This window comes from Micromesistius poutassou (assembly GCF_964030765.1).
Source record: "Micromesistius poutassou genome assembly, chromosome: 16".
Taxonomy (NCBI): Eukaryota; Metazoa; Chordata; class Actinopteri; order Gadiformes; family Gadidae; genus Micromesistius; species Micromesistius poutassou.
Genome location: NC_140286.1, coordinates 10,334,341 through 10,352,910, shown reverse-complemented (window position 1 = coordinate 10,352,910; position 18,570 = coordinate 10,334,341). Strand labels below are relative to the sequence as shown.

General features: G+C 42.1%; 2 protein-coding genes across 2 annotated transcripts in view; both read left to right on the top strand.

The window, feature by feature from the left end:
- Positions 1-1,473: 1,473 nt before the first annotated feature.
- On the top strand, positions 1,474-6,039 carry LOC311361327 (vimentin-like; the record flags this gene model as incomplete). Its single annotated transcript, XM_084481496.1, has 9 exons — positions 1,474-1,958; positions 2,214-2,274; positions 4,061-4,156; positions 4,415-4,579; positions 4,882-5,007; positions 5,290-5,510; positions 5,619-5,662; positions 5,758-5,843; positions 5,998-6,039. 9 exons carry the CDS (start codon positions 1,474-1,476, stop codon positions 6,037-6,039), a joined length of 1,326 nt encoding a protein of 441 aa, XP_084337622.1.
- Positions 6,040-7,516: 1,477 nt separating this feature from the next.
- LOC311360493 (dual specificity calcium/calmodulin-dependent 3',5'-cyclic nucleotide phosphodiesterase 1A-like) overlaps positions 7,517-18,570 on the top strand; it is a gene marked incomplete at its 5' end in the record, with an annotated part of 69,295 nt that continues 58,241 nt past the window's right edge. The window contains 1 exon segment of the mRNA XM_084480570.1: positions 7,517-7,772. Within this exon segment, the coding sequence (XP_084336696.1) occupies positions 7,517-7,772 (256 nt within the window).

Sequence of the window (18,570 nt, the reverse complement as noted above, 5' to 3'; positions counted from 1 at the left end):
CATGTAATTATAAGTATGTGTTGTGTATGCATTTTTCTCAACTATTACTATACAGGGAGACCGCAGACATTGAGTTGAACCCAGGACCTTTCGGCTGGCTGGGATTGGAGCATTGTAACCTAAAACATTGAATACTCTTGTTTATCAGATTAATTGACACACTACAGCACATCCAATTTCTTGCAGCATAAGAAAACAAAGAAAACATAAGAAAACATCATCACATGCTTGACATCCAAATAACCTGATTCATCAACAACAGCCATGAATCTGAGGAGAAAGAGCCCATGAGCAACACTTCCCAGCCCATTCAATGCAGAGTTGTTATTACCATGGAAATAAGGCTGAGGACTGCATTGGCTTGGAAGAACGTAAATTCTTCTCCAGTGCAGCACTGCAGCACTAGGAACGTGGGAGCTCTGCAGCACCTTAATGCAGTGGACAGGGAGAGAGACATCGAGAGAGAGGGAGAGAGAGAGAGAGAGATGTTAAATTCAATTCTTTATTTATCACAGACACTAGTACAAGGTCCATAGCAGAGTATAGAGTATAAAGTATAGAGTTAAAATGAGGAATGGTAATGGGGATGAGTTAACAAGAGAAAATAAAGAAATAACATTGAATGAAACAGAAAGACAATGGATCCTGATTATTAATTATCCGTATCTAAAATAAAATGTTCAGCTATTTTTTTTTAAAAACAAGGGAGAATAAGCGACCCCCTTGTTTTTGCTGTCTGTGGGTCACAAGACTGGCACCATGGAATGACTGGGGGAAATAAAACCCCTACCCCAAGGAACCACACCCTGCCTCTACCCCAGTGTGTCTCTTCTGTATTTCCTCATCCAAGGCCACTGATTGTTTTATTTTTGCTATTGGATTTACTGGGCTATTGTGCTTTATTTCAATAAAGTGTGATTGAAATTGTATTTTTATGTTAGCAAGTTCATCATATAGTACATATAGTTCATCAAATATTGCCATCTATTTTATGTTAAGGCAAATCTAACACTCAAACACACACGCACACACACACACACACACACACACACACACACACACACACACACACACACACACACGCAAGCACGCACACACGCACACACGCACACACACACACACACACACACACACACACACACACTGAAATAAATATGTACAGCAAGTTCAGTGAAACCACTGATTACACTTTGGGACAGGATGTTTGTTTCTGCATTAGTGAGGGGGGCTGGTCTGCTATTTTTTTAAACAGGATTCTCAGGCTGTCACTCAAACCCCCGCACTTGCACGCGGAGAGTCTAAATGACTAATCACCTTTTACGCGTACGTGGTCAGGGGCGCGCTCCGCGGGCACTACTGTGGCTTGGCTATAGAAGGCGCAAACAAGGACAGCATCAATCTGCTTGCAAACAGCGACTGCTCCAGATCGACGAGATGTCTTACAAAACAGCTCCCCACTCTTCTTACCAAAAGATGTTTGGTGGAGAGAGGCCCATGTCCAGGTCGACTTACTCCAGCCGCCAATCCTCCGCTCCGGTGCGCTCTACACGCGTATCCTTCGGTCTCTCTTCCAGCCCGGGCATCTATGCATCCAAATCGCAAAGGGTCCGAAGCTCGGCCATGCCCCGCTTGGCATCCGAGACCTTGGACTTCTCTTTGTCCGACGCGATCAACACAGAGTTTAAGTCGAACCGCACCAATGAAAAGGCGCAGATGCAGTCGCTGAACGACCGCTTCGCCAGTTACATCGACAAGGTGCGCTTCTTGGAGCAACAGAACAAGATCCTGCAGGCCGAGTTGGAGCAGTTGCGGGGCAAAGGGTCGTCCCGCATCGGAGACCTCTACGAGGAGGAGATGCGGGAGCTGAGGAGCCAGGTGGACCAGCTGACCAACGAGAAAGCCCGCGTGGAGGTTCACCGAGACAACCTCGTAGATGACATCGAGAGACTCCGAGAGAAGTAGGTTGCACTTTTGAAAGACATTGTTCGATTATTATTATTATTATTATTATTATTATTATTATTATTATTATTATTATTTCATCAGCATGTTTAGATATAATAATCATATGTTAGCAGGTATGCACTGGTACTTCCGTTTTGTTCAATTAAAAACATTTTTGCTCCCCAAGAGACTTTTTCCTTTTCATGACACAATTTAAAAAATTAAAAGTTAGTTAAATGTGTAATTATTTAAACTTTTTGTAATTGCAGGCTCCTGGAAGAGATGGCTCAGCGAGAGGAAGCTGAGACCAACATGCAGAGCTTCAGACAGGTGCAGTATCAGGCTACACATACATTGTACTCAGCACATAGTACTCACTGTACCTTGGACCACCATGATGCTTAACCAATGCAGGGATTACAATTGGTCTGTGGTCCTTCCATTGTCACGTCCAAAAGATGAATCACATTGACAATAATAACGAAAGTGATTAACTTGTGGGTTTGCATTGCATATAGAAAGCATTTTGCCACATCTTGCCCCACGCATTCCAAAACTTTACTCTCAGCTAGGACAGTAAAACAACCTTGGTACTGCATTTCCTCCTAAATAAAGAATATCAAAGCATCAAAATAAAGTTCAATTTCTGCCATTAGTTGATCTATTTTAACCCTAGAACCCCTGAACCCCCCCCCCCCCGATATGACTTTCTAGAATTCATTCCCCCCTCCCCCCCCCCCCACCATCTAATCCAGAAGTGAGCTAAGAGGAGGGGAATGCACTGCAGCACTGATTGCACAACATCAGACTAACTATAATCCAACACTGGCACCAAACCTGGTACACAAGGCCTGCAATGAGGGGAGATGATCTCTTTTGGTGCGACTGACTGAGCATGGACACACACAAGGTTCTGTGGACCCCAGCCACCATTAGGAGCGGATGCGGGCACACCATGTGACGTCTGTCTGGTTCCGGTCCAGGAGGCACTCAGTAGCACTTTTAGAACGTGAACAAATGTGGGCATGATTCCACGGTTGTCCACACCCATTGGCATCGTTCACTTTACGTCTAAATAAAATGTATGTTCTGCTTTGAGGACCTCGAAAGGACATTCAGACAGGTCAGCCAACTAAAGACATCATTTGTATGTGGGGAAGCCTCTGGACTCACAGACACATACGCATTTACACATAGAAACCATTTGATTGACAATTTCATCTTGACTTTGCAACTCTTTGTTAAATGTGTGTGCGGAGTGACCGATCAATAGATCATGCAGAACCAATCAACCTTGGGTCTCAGTTGTCAAGGGCAACAGTGCTGCCCAGAGACTACACTAGGACAGGGTCTGCACTGAAGCATTGGAGTCAGGTCTTAATGCAGACCGCCCCTGGGCCTCTGGATGGAGACTCTGCTGAATAGCAGACTTTGTCTTTGGCAAGCAGGATGGTAAACTGCTTCATTTGCTGATACCACACTCTAACCAACAGGCAAACCCCTGACAAAGCACTCTGTTTTAGGTGTCAGTTTGTGTGTCTGTGGATGCCTGTGTGTCCTTGTCTGTTTGTGTGTGTGTGTGTGTGTGTGTGTGTGTGTGTGTGTGTGTGTGTGTGTGTGTGTGTGTGTGTGTTTGTGTGTGTTTGACAGCAGAAGACCGAGACAGAAAGTTAAAAGAGATTTCACTCATAATTTTCCCAATGGCAGCATTTTGATAATCAGATCCAGGGACATGTGCCCGGAATTTATGCCTACAGCCTGGGATCACTGGTTATAGGCCTAAAGTTCCTGCATTGTCGAGAGTAGATAGAAACCACGAGAAGACACTAAGGACAAACAGTCCTCCAAAGTAGCATTATCTGCACTGGCACGTCATGTGACTGTACTCACTTTATATTGGATGTGTTTGGGTCCTCTGTTTGAGTGTGTGTGTGTGTGTGTGTGTGTGTGTGTGTGTGTGTGTTTGTGTGTGTGTGTGTGTGTGTGGTGTGTGTGTGTGTGTGTGTGTGTGTGTGTGTGTGTCATATGTGTGTTGACAAAATGCACCACAGCACATACTGTCCACACACATCACCTACACAACACCGCTAATGAACTAGATCTGTCTTGGTTACAGGACGTGGACAACGCTGCGCTGGCCCGACTGGACTTGCAGCGCAAGGTTGAATCCCTCCAGGACGAAATCATCTTCCTCAAGAAACTGCATGATGAGGTTAGCACAAAGCCAAATAGCTGGTATAACGTTATGCTATAAATATTGTGTCCTTCAGTTGGATATTTAGAAATCGGTGGTCACTAACAATATTGAATATTGATTCCTGAATCACCTCAATGCATCAAATCAGATCAGCCACATGATATATGATTATCTGACACTTTGCATTCAGACAGTGGCAAGAAACATATTTTACAACCCAAACCCTATTGTCATAGTCTCCCCCATATGCCACCGTGTGCTACCGTGTGACAGGAGATGGTGGAGATGCACGTCCAGGTGCAGGAGCAACACCTCCAGGTGGACATGGCAGAGGTGGCCAAGCCGGACCTGACGTCGGCTCTGAGGGACGTCCGCATGCAGTATGAGAACCTGGCCAGCAAGAACCTCCAGGAGTCTGAGGACTGGTACAAGTCCAAGGTGAGGAGGCGGGAGCTGATGTGAGCTGTAGTTAGTTCATTCCTTTCAATTGTTGCAATTTTAAAAATAAAAACTACAATCGAACAGTACTTATTTTTGTGCTTTGTTATGTTTTTTTTTGTAGCAGGGGTTACAATTTTGAATCTCCAATACCATTTAGTTTTTTTGATCTTCAAGTTTATAAATGCAGTTGTGAAAGGCTTTTGGTTGTTTGTGGTGCAATTTTTTATTAATTCATTTTAAGAAATATTATATTAATTTATAACCATGTCTTCTAACTGAATTTATATATATTTATCCAGTTTACCGACCTCAGCGAGTCTGCAGCACGTAACAACGAGGCTCTGAAACAGGCCAAGCAGGAGGCCAATGACTACCGACGCCAGATGCAGAGCATCACCTGTGAGCTGGACGCCCTCAAGGGAACTGTGAGTAGTCCACACACACGTACATGTCATCGTGCTACCTTTATAGTGTCAATCAAAAAACAACAGTCAAATCCTTAGCTTCTTGCAAAATCCATCCTTCCATATCACGATGCATAAGTCAGACAAAAAAAATGCATTCCCTATTTGTGAAAATTAGCAATAAACGCGAGTTCATTAGAAAAAGCCATCGCCTCAGCTGATTCCTCTCATTGGAGGATCATTAAGTCGTTTGCATAACCGCTCGTTGAGGACCATTGTGCTCCGTTCTGGCCGCCATCCCAGAATGAATCCTTGGAGCGGCAGATGAGGGAGACGGAGGAGAACTTCTCCATGGAGACGTCCGGTTACCAGGACAGCATTGCCCGTTTGGAGGACGACATTCATAACATGAAGGACGAGATGGCCCGCCACCTTCGTGAGTATCAGGACCTCCTCAACGTCAAGATGGCCCTGGACATCGAGATCGCCACCTACAGGAAGCTGCTGGAAGGAGAGGAGAGCAGGTAAAACACAGACAACCTTCAAGGTTTTAATGGGTGTTGTAAATCTCTGCGTCATACAGCTAAAACCCAATCCTGTAAGCGTAATCACATGTCCTGTGCTTTAACCAGAATCTCCGCTCCAATGGCTAATTTCTCATCGATGAATCTGAGAGGTAGAAGTGGTTCCAAACATACATTTTTCTTATGTCATTTCTTTCATGTTGTCATCTGAGAAAATAATATTGTGTTCTTTCCCTCATGACCATAGAAACCATGATTGAGTCCAGACCTCACATAGAAAGCACAACATCCAAGAAAGTCCTCATCAAGACAATTGAGACCAGGGATGGACAGGTATTCAACTTGAAGTGATTTTAAATTGACGGGATGGTAAAGGTCACTGAGCACACACATGTGTGTGCGAGTGTGTTTGTGTCCCTGTGTATGTGGTGTGTTGATTTTTATAAATAAGGGAGTAACTATCTCTTTCCTCTTTCTCTTTGTCTAGGTGGTCAACGAGTCCACACAGAACCATGAAGATTATGATTAAAGTCCTTGGCTGTTATGCTGTGAACGACCCAAGCTTACGGTCAAACAAGAGGCGAACCACTAAACAAAAAGATAACTGCTGCTTTAAGTGCCTTTATGTATACAAGATTTGAGTCAGTTGAATGGATCTTGCTTCTCTAAATGCTGAACCTTTATCCTTTGTCACATTGATTTACAAAAAACAAGTTGAATGACAACAATAGCAATGCTAATTCAAGTCATGACCTCGGTAACCCAATACTGTCACAAACACTATTGAAATCTGTAACAAATATCAGGTATTAAGCAACAATAAAATATTAAGACCCCTTTTCTGTGCACAAAGTTGGGATTTTGGAAGTCTTCAGGAAGTGAATATATTTAGTGTAAGATTCAGGATAAATTACAGATTATAACAACAGGTTTAAATTTTATTGTAATCAGAATACCAGATCCTATTTCGCAAGGTTTGTCATGTTTTTTCAACTAGATGAAGTTGGCCAATGATTAATATTAAATGATTTCACCCAGTGTTTACCCAGGTATTGCCTGGGTAATACACTATGGAAATAGGGCTAACTATATATATATATATATATATATATATATATATATATATATATATATATATTGTGCCTACCACTTGACTGAGGCATTTGCCTTTTTGGACTACTGGCAAACAGTAAGCCAATCGCCCTGGAAATAACATAATATCACAATGATAACAAATTATGAAAGGCTTTACGTTTTGGCAAAAAAGGATAACCTTCTTAACCTATAAGATAAGCAAAGTAAACTTACATTTCAAATAAAAAGCATTAAAAGATTGTGTTTCACTGACACCTGCTGGCGTCTTGTGCACATGGTTGGAACCATAACCAACTGCTTTGTCAATGAAGCCGGAATTATACTTTGATGTTTTAAATGTCGTGTAAACGCACAAGCTTCATTCAGCAGACCAAACACAAAAACGGCGGAGAATACCACATGCAGCCTGTGTGTTTATAGATAATGACGAAGTAGAACTACATGTTCCCTTCCGTTTTAATTATTCGGGACACCTGGGGCTATCTATTTTTAGGGCCGATTTGTTTACTTCATTTGGAATAATTTTCTGTCTTTGCCGGCCTGACCCACGAGATTTATTTGCCAAGAGAACAACTTTCTCCGTGACGTCCCTTACTAAGGACTGGGGCTCCGAGGAGAGGACGGAGCAGACAGACTGAGACAGGACCCGCTTAGACTCTGTTTATGTCTGTGTCTAAAGCGTCCGCTGATGAAATATTGATAGTCGCTTGGAATTAAGTTGTTAGAAAGCTAGATCTTGGAAGGTTTACTAGAGACAGCGAAAAACTTTTGAATAGCTAAATCGTATCATTGGTTAAGGTAAGCGAATTGGCATTTCCTAGTAGACTTCTGCGTTTCGGATGACAATGATAGACAAGCTAAAACACATCACGTCTTCAAGCGGCTCAGAGTAAGGTGTCACCCTTTTGGTGATGGGCTCGGTGACCTCTGCCTTCACCAGAACACGCAACGCGTTAGTGAAGGTGGGCTCGGAACCGGACCACAATGACACCGCCGTCGCCGCGCGAGGCTGCTCCGCGCCAGACTCTGACCGGGTCAAGAAGAGAAGCGCGCGCTCGAACGTGACCTCGAGCCAAGCGGGACGACAGAGCACGCGGCAGTCGCTGTCCGAGGTGCTCGCTCCGCCGGACGGTGATGGACCCAGACCCCCTTCCAAGTCGTCTCATGGTGAGTTGCGATGAGTTACACCCATTTGGATCTCAAATGTGCTGTTCGTTGAACAAGCTGATATAATTGTTGGTATCTGCCCTTCGGCAAAATGATATCACGTATTGGGACTTGTGATGAGCGTTAACAGTGTTTTGAATGTATTATGCCTTAATATGCCTAAATTAGAAAATACGACGAGATTGCCTACCCCACGCGTTTAAAGTCTACTCTCAGTTCATGCTACCCTCCGTCAACACGTGGGGCGTTTCAGCATTAGCTAGCTACACACATAGTACACACTATTAAAAAGTCGCTCCAGAGGCTACCTTTGTCCAAATTCAAATCGTATTCGGGGGGCTTAATAGTAGCCTACCCTTCCCGCCTCATCATTTTTTTTAAATGTATTAAATTATTCCCGTTCGAATATTAAAGATAATCGTTGTTCCTGTATGGTGTCGCCAACGCGTGAAACGAGCTCGTCCGAACCGTCGACTCGCTTCAGCGCCACCGGCCACCAAACTCTCGACTTCTGGTCTCCAAGGAAAGACATTGCCTGTCCCCAACAGGCCTCTCAAAATAGGACTTGTGTCGTTTCCATGGCCACTAATACAGAAAGGGCTGCTGTTTATTTCCTCCCTGCTCCCTGACGATTAGCACCTGGGGTGTGGAGTCTCCTCCCCGACTCTCACCTGAAACCTCTCCTGATTTATCTCCGGGGGGATCCCGAATCAGACGAGTCCGTTCACTCGTCAGGCATTTTCCTCATTTAAGAAAGGGCTAAGGTTAAGAAAAGGTTACAGTTAACTCACATGTTAACCACCGTGACATTGATTTAAACCCCTCAATCATGCATCTTTATAATCATCTTATCCTATCCTTCGTTTTAGCTCTTTCTTTAACGTTTGGGGCCATGGCCATGTATGTGGTTCTTGACTTTGTAATAGTCAGGTATACAATTGTATATGTCACTGAAGGAATACCATTCTATAATGGCTATCGTGTTGAAGGACTGTTATTACCATGGCGTTGATTACATTGCTAGCACATCAACTGGGTCATATATAGATGGTATCCTGCAGTGCATGTCGTACTGATGCCATAGTAAACCCTCTGTGTCGTCGATCCTCTGGAAAGACAAAATGCCTCTAGTTGGTTGCCAAAATGCCAAGTGATTGCACAGTTCAAATGGACGAATAATGTGTAGGATAGCCCTGAATCACACAAAATGATATATATATGTATACTCTCTCTCTCTCTCTCTCTCTCTCTCTCTCTCTCCCTCTCCCCCTCTCTCTCTCTCTCTCCCTCTCCCCCTCTCTCTCTCTCTCTCTCTCTCTCTCTCTCTCTCTCTCTCTCTCTAAAAACGGGTGGCTTAAATCAAGCGATCTGATTGGTTCCCAACTGTTGTATATTGAGCGTATACACACAGCTATGACACCCGTTCAGTTTACAGAGTTCAGTATCACTCTGCGCCTAACTTGAACTGTTGTTTATTTATATATAAAAGCAATAGCATAGTTCACTGAAGCCTAATATGTTGATTGCTGGAGAGGGTGGAAATGTTGTAAAGCAATAGGCACACGGTGAGTGAACTCGATAGTAGGCTAAATTGCTGGCGAACCAAACTACCATCTCTAGCCTTCTCTCTGAAGGACGCTACAGTGTGTTGCATAGCAACCGCCGTACACTTTGCAGGCCGCCAGGAGGGACTACTTTTTTGTATTCGTTAAAAAAAAAGTTTTTCCGAATTTTTTCGCTTTTTCAAAATTGAGGGTGTCTATGACTTTCATTTCGCCATTCTTACGTAACCGTTTTATAAAAGCAATAGATCACTTCAGTCAGTGAAATGTTCTCATTATACCACAGTTAAGGGGTCGCCCTGCGCGTCGGGACGGACAACATCCCCTTAACTGTGGTATAATGAGATTAGACATTAGCACCCCCTATCGCCAATTTGATATTACTTCGGGGAGGACGTTCCTCCCTCAGCCTCCATTGACTCCCATTCATTTCTCGGGAACTACTGGCGGCCGGTGAGTTACATGGGAGTCAATGGGCGAGAGGAGGAAAGTCCTCCTCTGAGTGGGTGGGACTAGCTAAGGGATCTGAATCGCGTCAACGTCTATTCACGAATAGGCTGGAGCCCTGGCTGCGCTATGAACCAATAAGCAGGAGCCCTCGCTGCGCTATGAACCAATAAGCAGGAGCCTGGCTGGCTGAGGGTTTATCCCCTCAAGTCTCTACTCTCTAGGCTACAAGAACCAACGAACCTGCTTGTATGCCTTGTTTCCACCGAGCGGTGCGCTACTGTTCGTTGTGGTACAGTGCGGCTCTGTCCGCTTATATTGGCGTTTCCACTGAGCGGTGCGGTTCGGTTCGCTTATATTGGCGTTTCCACCGCCAAAAGTCAGCCGAAATAAACGCACTACCTATTTTGAGTCTACCTATTTTTCGGTACTCCACTGTTGGGTTACCAAGCCGTCTGAACGAGTGGCGAAAACGTGGAGTTACACTCGCCGTTATTCTGAAATCACTTCCCGGTACTATCCCGTTTGGTATGACCAGGTCACTGATATCTTTGCAACATAAACATCGAGGAGGATTGACTTGATCTATAAATGAAGTCCCTTAATCTTATTTGGCTTAACACCATGACCAACATTCTGAAACATCCATTAACATCCACATTTGCCTCAAACAATGTTAGGTTTACAGCCCATGTCAATAGTTGTGAAATTATGTTCTTGTTGTTCTTTTAATTGTTTGTTACTCTGACCGTTCTGTTTAATATTGTGAAAAGGATGTTAGTGAATGATTCAGAGCATGATGCATTTTAAATGGCATCACTTTTGGTCTTGTGTCTTCATTTTTCTTAAAACAATTGTAGCTGAAAATAAACATGGCCAAATTACAACCAATAGCTTCAGTCATTGAGGGCAAAAATAGGCCCAATGATAGGCCCAGGTTTTTTTATTTAGTTTTACAAATCAAGAGTAGGCCTGATTTGACTAATTGGCTTTGCATCCTTTCCTTCTGCCCTAGTCCAAGACATGCTGCCCACCAGCTTTCAAAGTACAATGCTGACACTGGTGGATTTGTATCAATTTTATTCACATAATTATCCCTCCCTGCTATTTTGGAGTTCACCAAAACACCCTGAAACAACTTGATTCTCACATACTTATACCACCATATGCCACTAACAGTGCAAGCAGGCCAATGGCAACCAAGCGTGCAGTCCTTCCTCCCTCACTTTAAAAACCACCAGCCGCCACTGATATATATATATATATATATATATATATATATATATATATATATATATATATATATAGCTTTAATATAGAATGTGGTAGATTGATTTCTCCGGAATCCTTTCCGTGATACATTTATACAGGCAAACACACAAAATATGGTTTTTAAATTAACTTTAAATGGATAGCATCGGTTAATTTTTTCGGACTCAGTTCAAATATTTGCTTGTAGTTTATTTTCCCTGTGATCCTCTGAGGAGAAGCTACTCTGACCGGGGTGTGAAAGGGAAGCCGGCCCAATCAAAGGCACTCTGCTCATCTGGCCCGCGGGTAACCCAATGATGAGGCCACCCATATGTCTTTTTCATGTGCAAACTTAGGTCGGTTACCAAGGATTCAACCCAAAAACCCGGTCAGTGTGCCAAACGGACCCCGTTTCCACTTTATATTTGTCAGGATCTTCTTTGCTCATTTGGTGTCTTGTTTTGTCAAGCCTGTCATACCCGGGCTAGCGATGCAGCATTAGCCTTAAAGGATTCTCTAATGAGCGTTTAGCAAGGGAAATGGCTGGCTCCCTGTATGTCTTAATTACATGGCGGTGTCACTGTGGCAACAGTGAAACACACAGTTCACTTTGTGCTCGCACGCTTCCACAGCCTTGCGGCGGAGTCTAGGGGAGCCCTTTTAATGAGCTTGTTTTTGTCTTTGATTGCATCGATGTTGTCTTAATAGTGATGTGCTTCTGGGTTTAATGACACAATCATAATTTCCCAACACTGTTCTTTTGGGATGCGGCATACCGTCCACAGAGGTCTGACTCTGTTGCTGCCCATGTACCCATGATGTCATCATTATTGTTTAGAGACTTCTGTGAAGTGATTCAGAGCCATGGCACTATATTACCATGAGTGTGCATGACATTCAATCATTCCTAACACAAATAGAATGCTTAGCATCCTTTCATAGAAATACAAATATATTTATATATTTATGTCTGATGACTCTGATCTGCTAAATCCACCCCCCCCCCCCAAAAAAAAAAAAAAAATACAAAAAATATGTACACATTTTTGCAGACACACTGTGTTATAGCTGAAACAAGAGTGGCTATATCTGTGCACACACGAGCACGCACATGCACACACAGACCAAAATGTATGCACACACACACACACACACACACACACCCACACACACACACACACACAAACACACCCCCGTGCCCTTCCATCTTTGGTGTATATAAATGTGTGTAAGTAATAACATGTGCAGGCGTTTGATGCCCAGATCAAAGGTTGAGAGACAGTTTACTCTCAATGGAAATTGTAGGGAACAGGTGTGGATTTCTGTGCCAACAATGTGTTTGAGTGCAGACAAAGCATCAGATGATCACAGGACATTTCAGCGCAGTGTGTATATATTAGTTACATAACAATACTTCACTATTTAAATGTTGCCCTCAAATTCCGTCGTAGTTCATGTCTGAAAGCAAATTACATTCACCAATCAGTATATGTAAGTATTTGGGAATTGTATTTTCAAACAATATTATAATTTTCAGGTTTCCTTTCTTCAGTTTCCTGGTTTGATTTCAGAATGTTGTTTTAATGTTTGCAGGTGGTCAATCCGTCTTCAGGAAGCATGCTCACTTAATCTTAATGAACCGCAGGGTGAATGATCAACAGGAACTTGATTGTAAAATTAGTCACATCAACACTTATACCTGATACCTTCGGTTTCAGAACGCAGAAGCGGGAAGGCAAAGACAATTGCTGCTCAAAAATTACACAGAGGACCACAGCGGGAACATTGTAAACATTGCAGCGCTCTTAATGAGCACCGAGTTTTGTATTAACTCCTTCCCGTCCGCGATGTAACGTGTGCAATGTTCACACACCACACTTCAAAGGTCTTCCTGTTGCCTAGTTACGGTGACGTCGATGCTCTGTAATGACCCTTGAAGGAAATGGATCTTTGGAAAGGAATGCGCAGATGTTTGGGCGACACAAGATGCATATTTCCTAGGCAGCTGGTATGCTTCACTGTGGGGCATGTCCCATGTCCCCCCTCCCATGAAACACCACCCACTGCTTGGCTGGCTATCAGCAGCCTCACAAGCACTTGCCGGCTGCTGGTGCACAAACCGTAACCCCAGTATAGACAACTGCTCTTCCTTGCACACTACCATAGACGCTATAAAAACGATACGAAGTGCCAATGATTACACATCAATTTGATTCTACTTTGTTTTCGAGTCATTGAAATGCAGTTGCAGTGGGACAGTGTAAAGAAAAGTCAGATGCTTATTAGCCACTGTAAAAATGTAAAAATAGCGCGAGTCACTATTGAGGCAGGCTGTCAACATGTAATTTGCTGAGGCGCGGTGCTGTTACAATCAGCATAGTGACATGTCATCCATGAGATCTTATATTAAATTACCTATTTAATGAGATTTTTATTTTATCTACAAAAAAAATAGAAATAATGAAACAGGCTTATAGGCTCTGAGTCACAGATAACTTAGCACAATTTGAAAGGAGTTTGTATATATGTGTTAATTATTGTCATAAAATCAACCCTTTAAATATTTTATTATATTCAATTAAAATCATGAAATTCTGAGACCATTCAATAAAAAGACAAAAACAAAAGATTGGTTGGAAATGCAGATCTCAATAGGAAACAGCAAATGTCAAGTACGGAAAGAGGCTAGTGCCAAAAGTGCTCAGGGAAGAGGGGACAAGGAGAGGAGAGAACCAGGTGCCAGCAGGCCCAGTGATGGACCTGGAGGTAAGGAGACAAGACAGAGCGGTGCTCCTGGAAAAACTCTGAAATGAACAGCTGAGACAAATGAGCCATTATCAAGCCATGAATAAGTCACAAACTCATCTCTGGTATCCGGGAGGTTGGAGAGTAATCACGGCATATTCGCCAAATGATTAGTTTGGAAATTTTTGTAGGATTTATGCTCCCCCTGTGTTTTTTTTATGGTTGCTCTATCTTGCTCTGTTATATATTATATATATAATATCTGTATTGTTGTATTGTCAGGTTGACTCAAAAAGCGTTTGTGTAGTTTTTCTTTATGTTTTGATAAATGAATGGTACCGTCCTACAGAGGGCGCTAGTGCATTTGCCTGTAGTCAATGTGCATCCACTACTGACCTGTTTCTTTAAATAACCATGCTGGACACTCACAACCTGTAGAACCTGAAATTTGCACCTTACTATTGTATTGCAATATTCACTGAAGGCCAAGTGTTATTGCAATTAGTGGTAAAACCGAGTCAAGGGCCTGAAGGGAGACTGCAAGAATCAGTGTGGAAAATATCTAGTGGGGTTGCATAATTGGAGAATATATCAAGGGTTAGTTTTGTAATTGGCCAATGCACACCATGCTGTTGGTCGTGTTACAATAAGGCCATCCTTAAAAAAAGATATTTTTTTTCCCTTTTAGTCCGGAATAAAGTCCAGAGGACTTATTTCCATTGTGGTCCTCAACACAAAACATCAGGACATCATTTTTTTTCGGTACGTACCTAAATGAAACGTGCATCGAACTGTTAGACCCGTACCGAAAAATGACGGTACAAATGAGTGTATCGTTACACCCCTACTACATACATACACACGTAGGCAACGTTCTTTCTCTTATATAAAAACCTGTGGCGTCATCTATGATTATGTTTACACCATTGGTTTACACATGGTTTACGCATGTCACACTATGAACTATAAGACATGTTTGCTTCAGCTGCAGTAAAGAAAATGTTAGCAACATTTAAAAAATGCATTGAAATATCTGTATACCGCTATAACGTGGCACGAAGACTTACCGTTGGACTCCCCTCGAGTCTAACGGTGACTGTGGTCTATATAACCTGCATCAGAATGGTTTGCAATGGTGCGCCTGAAGGCACGGGTTGTAGACCCAGTGAGGTCACAATATGCTAATTTGTTTAAATTCATACCTATGTAATCAACATGACCAAAATTTTTCTTTTTTCTTTTACTTTGAATCTTGAAAAAAAATATATAGACCTACCTACCAACCCTTTTTTTTCCTTTTTATTTTTAAGGATGGCCTAATGGAGGCTAAAAGTGAAAGTAGGTCTGATCCTTATGTGGTTCATAATGAATTGCCACTTGAAATGTCTGGAGCTCATCGCCATAAGAGACAGGGCGTGAGGCTTCAGCCCACAGAGTCACAAGTTCACTGGGGCATCCTCAGCCTCTCAGAGTGCATTATAATGAGAGGTGAAAAATGCCAAGTCACACAACCCTGATGGAGGAAGTGCGACTATTGCATGTGTTGTCAAAGAAGCATCTTAAGTAGATCTGGGTATACTGTTCGGGACCAAACTCTATCTATTCTATATCGTAAACCAAAAGCTAAATTGCCCTGGTGATGACAGCGAACTGTATACAAGAACCCCCCCACAACCCTATAAAACCCTTTTTCCATCAATAGTTGTTTATTGTTTCCCTTTTCTGACCACATCAAAATCAGTATCAGGAAAGAGTCACTTCCTGAATAGTCGATAAATGCATTGTGGCAGAGAGAGAGAGGACAGGGAGAGCAGGATGGAGAGGGAGATTGAGAGGGAGACCACTGGCTTTGAAATGAGGGAGAAAGAGGGAGAGGCATGAGAGAGAGCTACAAAGAGCAATTACCTCAGAGATGGTGGGAGTGTGTTTGTGTGTGTGGGGGTGAGAGTAGGGTGAGTGAGAGAGAGAGAGCGAGGGAGAGACAGAGTTTCCAAGCTCATCTATGAATTGCACTATCAACAAACAATAAAATGTTAATCACAAGCAGATGTCAGGTTATTAGTTTTCCGGCACGTTGTCATGTTACAGTATTTGTTGAAATCATTGGCCGTGGTCCTGCACACTAATCAGGTGAGCGTGAAACAGGAAATATGTCATCACTAAATGTCAGGTGGCTCTAAGAAGACAAATATTTTTTATCTCCTGTTGACCTGCCCAGTGTGTGTGTATGATAATGTTTGATGAAGTAGTTTTTTTCACTTGGGGTTGATGCATGTAATGCATTTGTGCATTTCTACAAGATAGCTTCCAGAATAGCCTGAAACTCACCATTCTCATCTCCGGAAAAACTGCTCTACAAACAGCCCCAAAAACCATGCCCCCTTGCGGACGAAACTGAACCTTTAGCGTGTGAAGAAATTTGTTGTTCAGGAAAAAGCGTGTCTTCAAATGAGAGTAAAAGAAAAAGATTTGAACTGTAATAGTCATTCCTGTTATTGATAAGAACACAAAGGAATGGTGGTGTGGACTCCAAACAGAGAGACTTTCGGTAGCCCATGGCAACGGATCAGTTTCTACGCTGACCTTTTAAATTTAGCATGCTCTCTCCCTTTGAGTGTCCATATGTGCCAGCGTGATGTTTTTACTGAAGGTGTAATCCTACCTCATGATTCCACAACCATACCGCTCATGTTGAAACAGCCAAAGGTTTTGGCAATTCAAATAGTATGCACTCACAATTACATTATACGCCGTAAACATTCTGATATATCTATTTTTGTATACATGCACATTTATTTGATGTGTGTGTGATTTTTGTAGAGAGAGAGAGCCAAGATGTAAGGTTGGTTACCTTGGCTGTGCTATTCAGCAGCAGGGATGACTGTTTATGTGTAAATGCTTGACAGCGGGAGGAGTCACGTTCTCTTGGAGACACATCAATACAGACACACACATCACTTTTTCTGAGTGCACGCACACACAAACACGCACGCACACATGCACACAGACGTATACACGCACACACAAACTTTACTTTTGCATTACTTTTATTAAACCTTTATTTAACCAGGTGATTTCCATTGAGATTTGAAGATCTCTTTTTTGAGAGCCCTGGCAAAGATGGCAGGAATACAGTCTTTCAAACAATATACACTCAAACAGGACAGGAGGAAATGGATCTTACTAAGGAAGCACTTACAAGTTCCAATTGCATTTGCCGGGCAACAACCTGGTCAAAATAATGTTTGCTGTCCAGTTATACAATTTTGAATGATATTTCAAAATATTTAGCTTCTATAACTTGTTTACTTTCATAATATGCACACAATTATTAGCAATGAAAAATATGAACAGTTAGTTTAAATTATGTTATGCAACGTTTTTGTAACTGATTTTCTAGGCAATAATACATTGTGAATATCTGTTTTTTTTACCAAACAAAATTAAGTGGTGGTGAAAGCCTATGGTGACATTTTTAGTAGAGATGATCCAATACCATTTTTCCTTCCCGATAACGATTCAGATACCTGAGCTTGAGTATCGGTATGTATACATGTATTATTTATTGATTTTAACAGCTGTATACTATTAACCCTGTATGGATATACTGATACAGCATATTCAATTATTAAAGGGTTCTCTTACGATGACAGGACTGTATAGTCGGTTCACTTACTGTCAACAAAATGTACTAATTGTAGGTCGCTTTGGATAAAAGCCTCTGCTTAATGACAAAAATATACTGTAAATAAATGTACAGAGAATGAATTCTATGGAACTTTCTCTTTATTATCTAGTGTGTCTGAAAAATAAGTTATTTTTTCAGTCAAACTAGATAATATGCATTTATATTATATAATTATAATTATACATTCTTGTAGTTTACTGTGAGCATCCATGTTTTTCCGACCTCGTAGCTCGAACACACGTAGATCGGAGATGATACGTTTCCCACTTCCGACTTCCCACCTCTGACCATAAACAAACATGGCATAACACTGCACGTGTTTGTGATGTTAATCACGTGATGGATCACGGATCAGCGCATAGACTCGCGTATTCGCCGATACCTGATACTGCATTTTAGGCAGGATCGGAGGCATTTCAGTTACTGGTATCGGTATCGGAGCAACTCAAAGCTTTAGTGGACAAATGTCTTTCAGTTGGACCACCAGCTACAGTGGACAGCGCTGTTATAAATTCTAGGTTTTTCAGAAAGCCTTTGCTTCACATCGCTCATGTAAATACCATGGCTGCAATCTTCTGTTTAGAGACATAACTATTTTGGAAATTTTCTCTCGCTCATCTTCCATTCAAGTGGCTGAGTTTCACATAAAGCAGAAGGAATCAGCGGGGAGCAGCCTTTTAGTGTGCGGTTATGGACACTTAAATAGTTTAAACTAACTTTGGGATTTGTGAATAATAAAAAGTGTAAGTCTACTCTTTTTAGCAAACCTACATAGAAAAAACAATTAAAAACCCAGAGTGAATCCAGGTGAGATGCAGGCTGGTTATTATCCTGTAGCCAATGTCAACAAAAAGGTCTATGTCAGTTTAAGCGACATGATCTATGAGATCGATTATTTCCCCAGTCCTGGTATAAGAAATTGTGACAAAAACCTTGCTGAGAAAAGTGCTTCAAATCGCATTTTATAACAAAACAAGGCTTGTACTAAATTTTTGATTTCAGCAATTACAGTTTTCCCTAATATCGTTACATCGTTAAAACTCCAATACACACCCGCACACCCACACCCACACACCTCCTGGAAAATCATATGGCAATGAGAGGG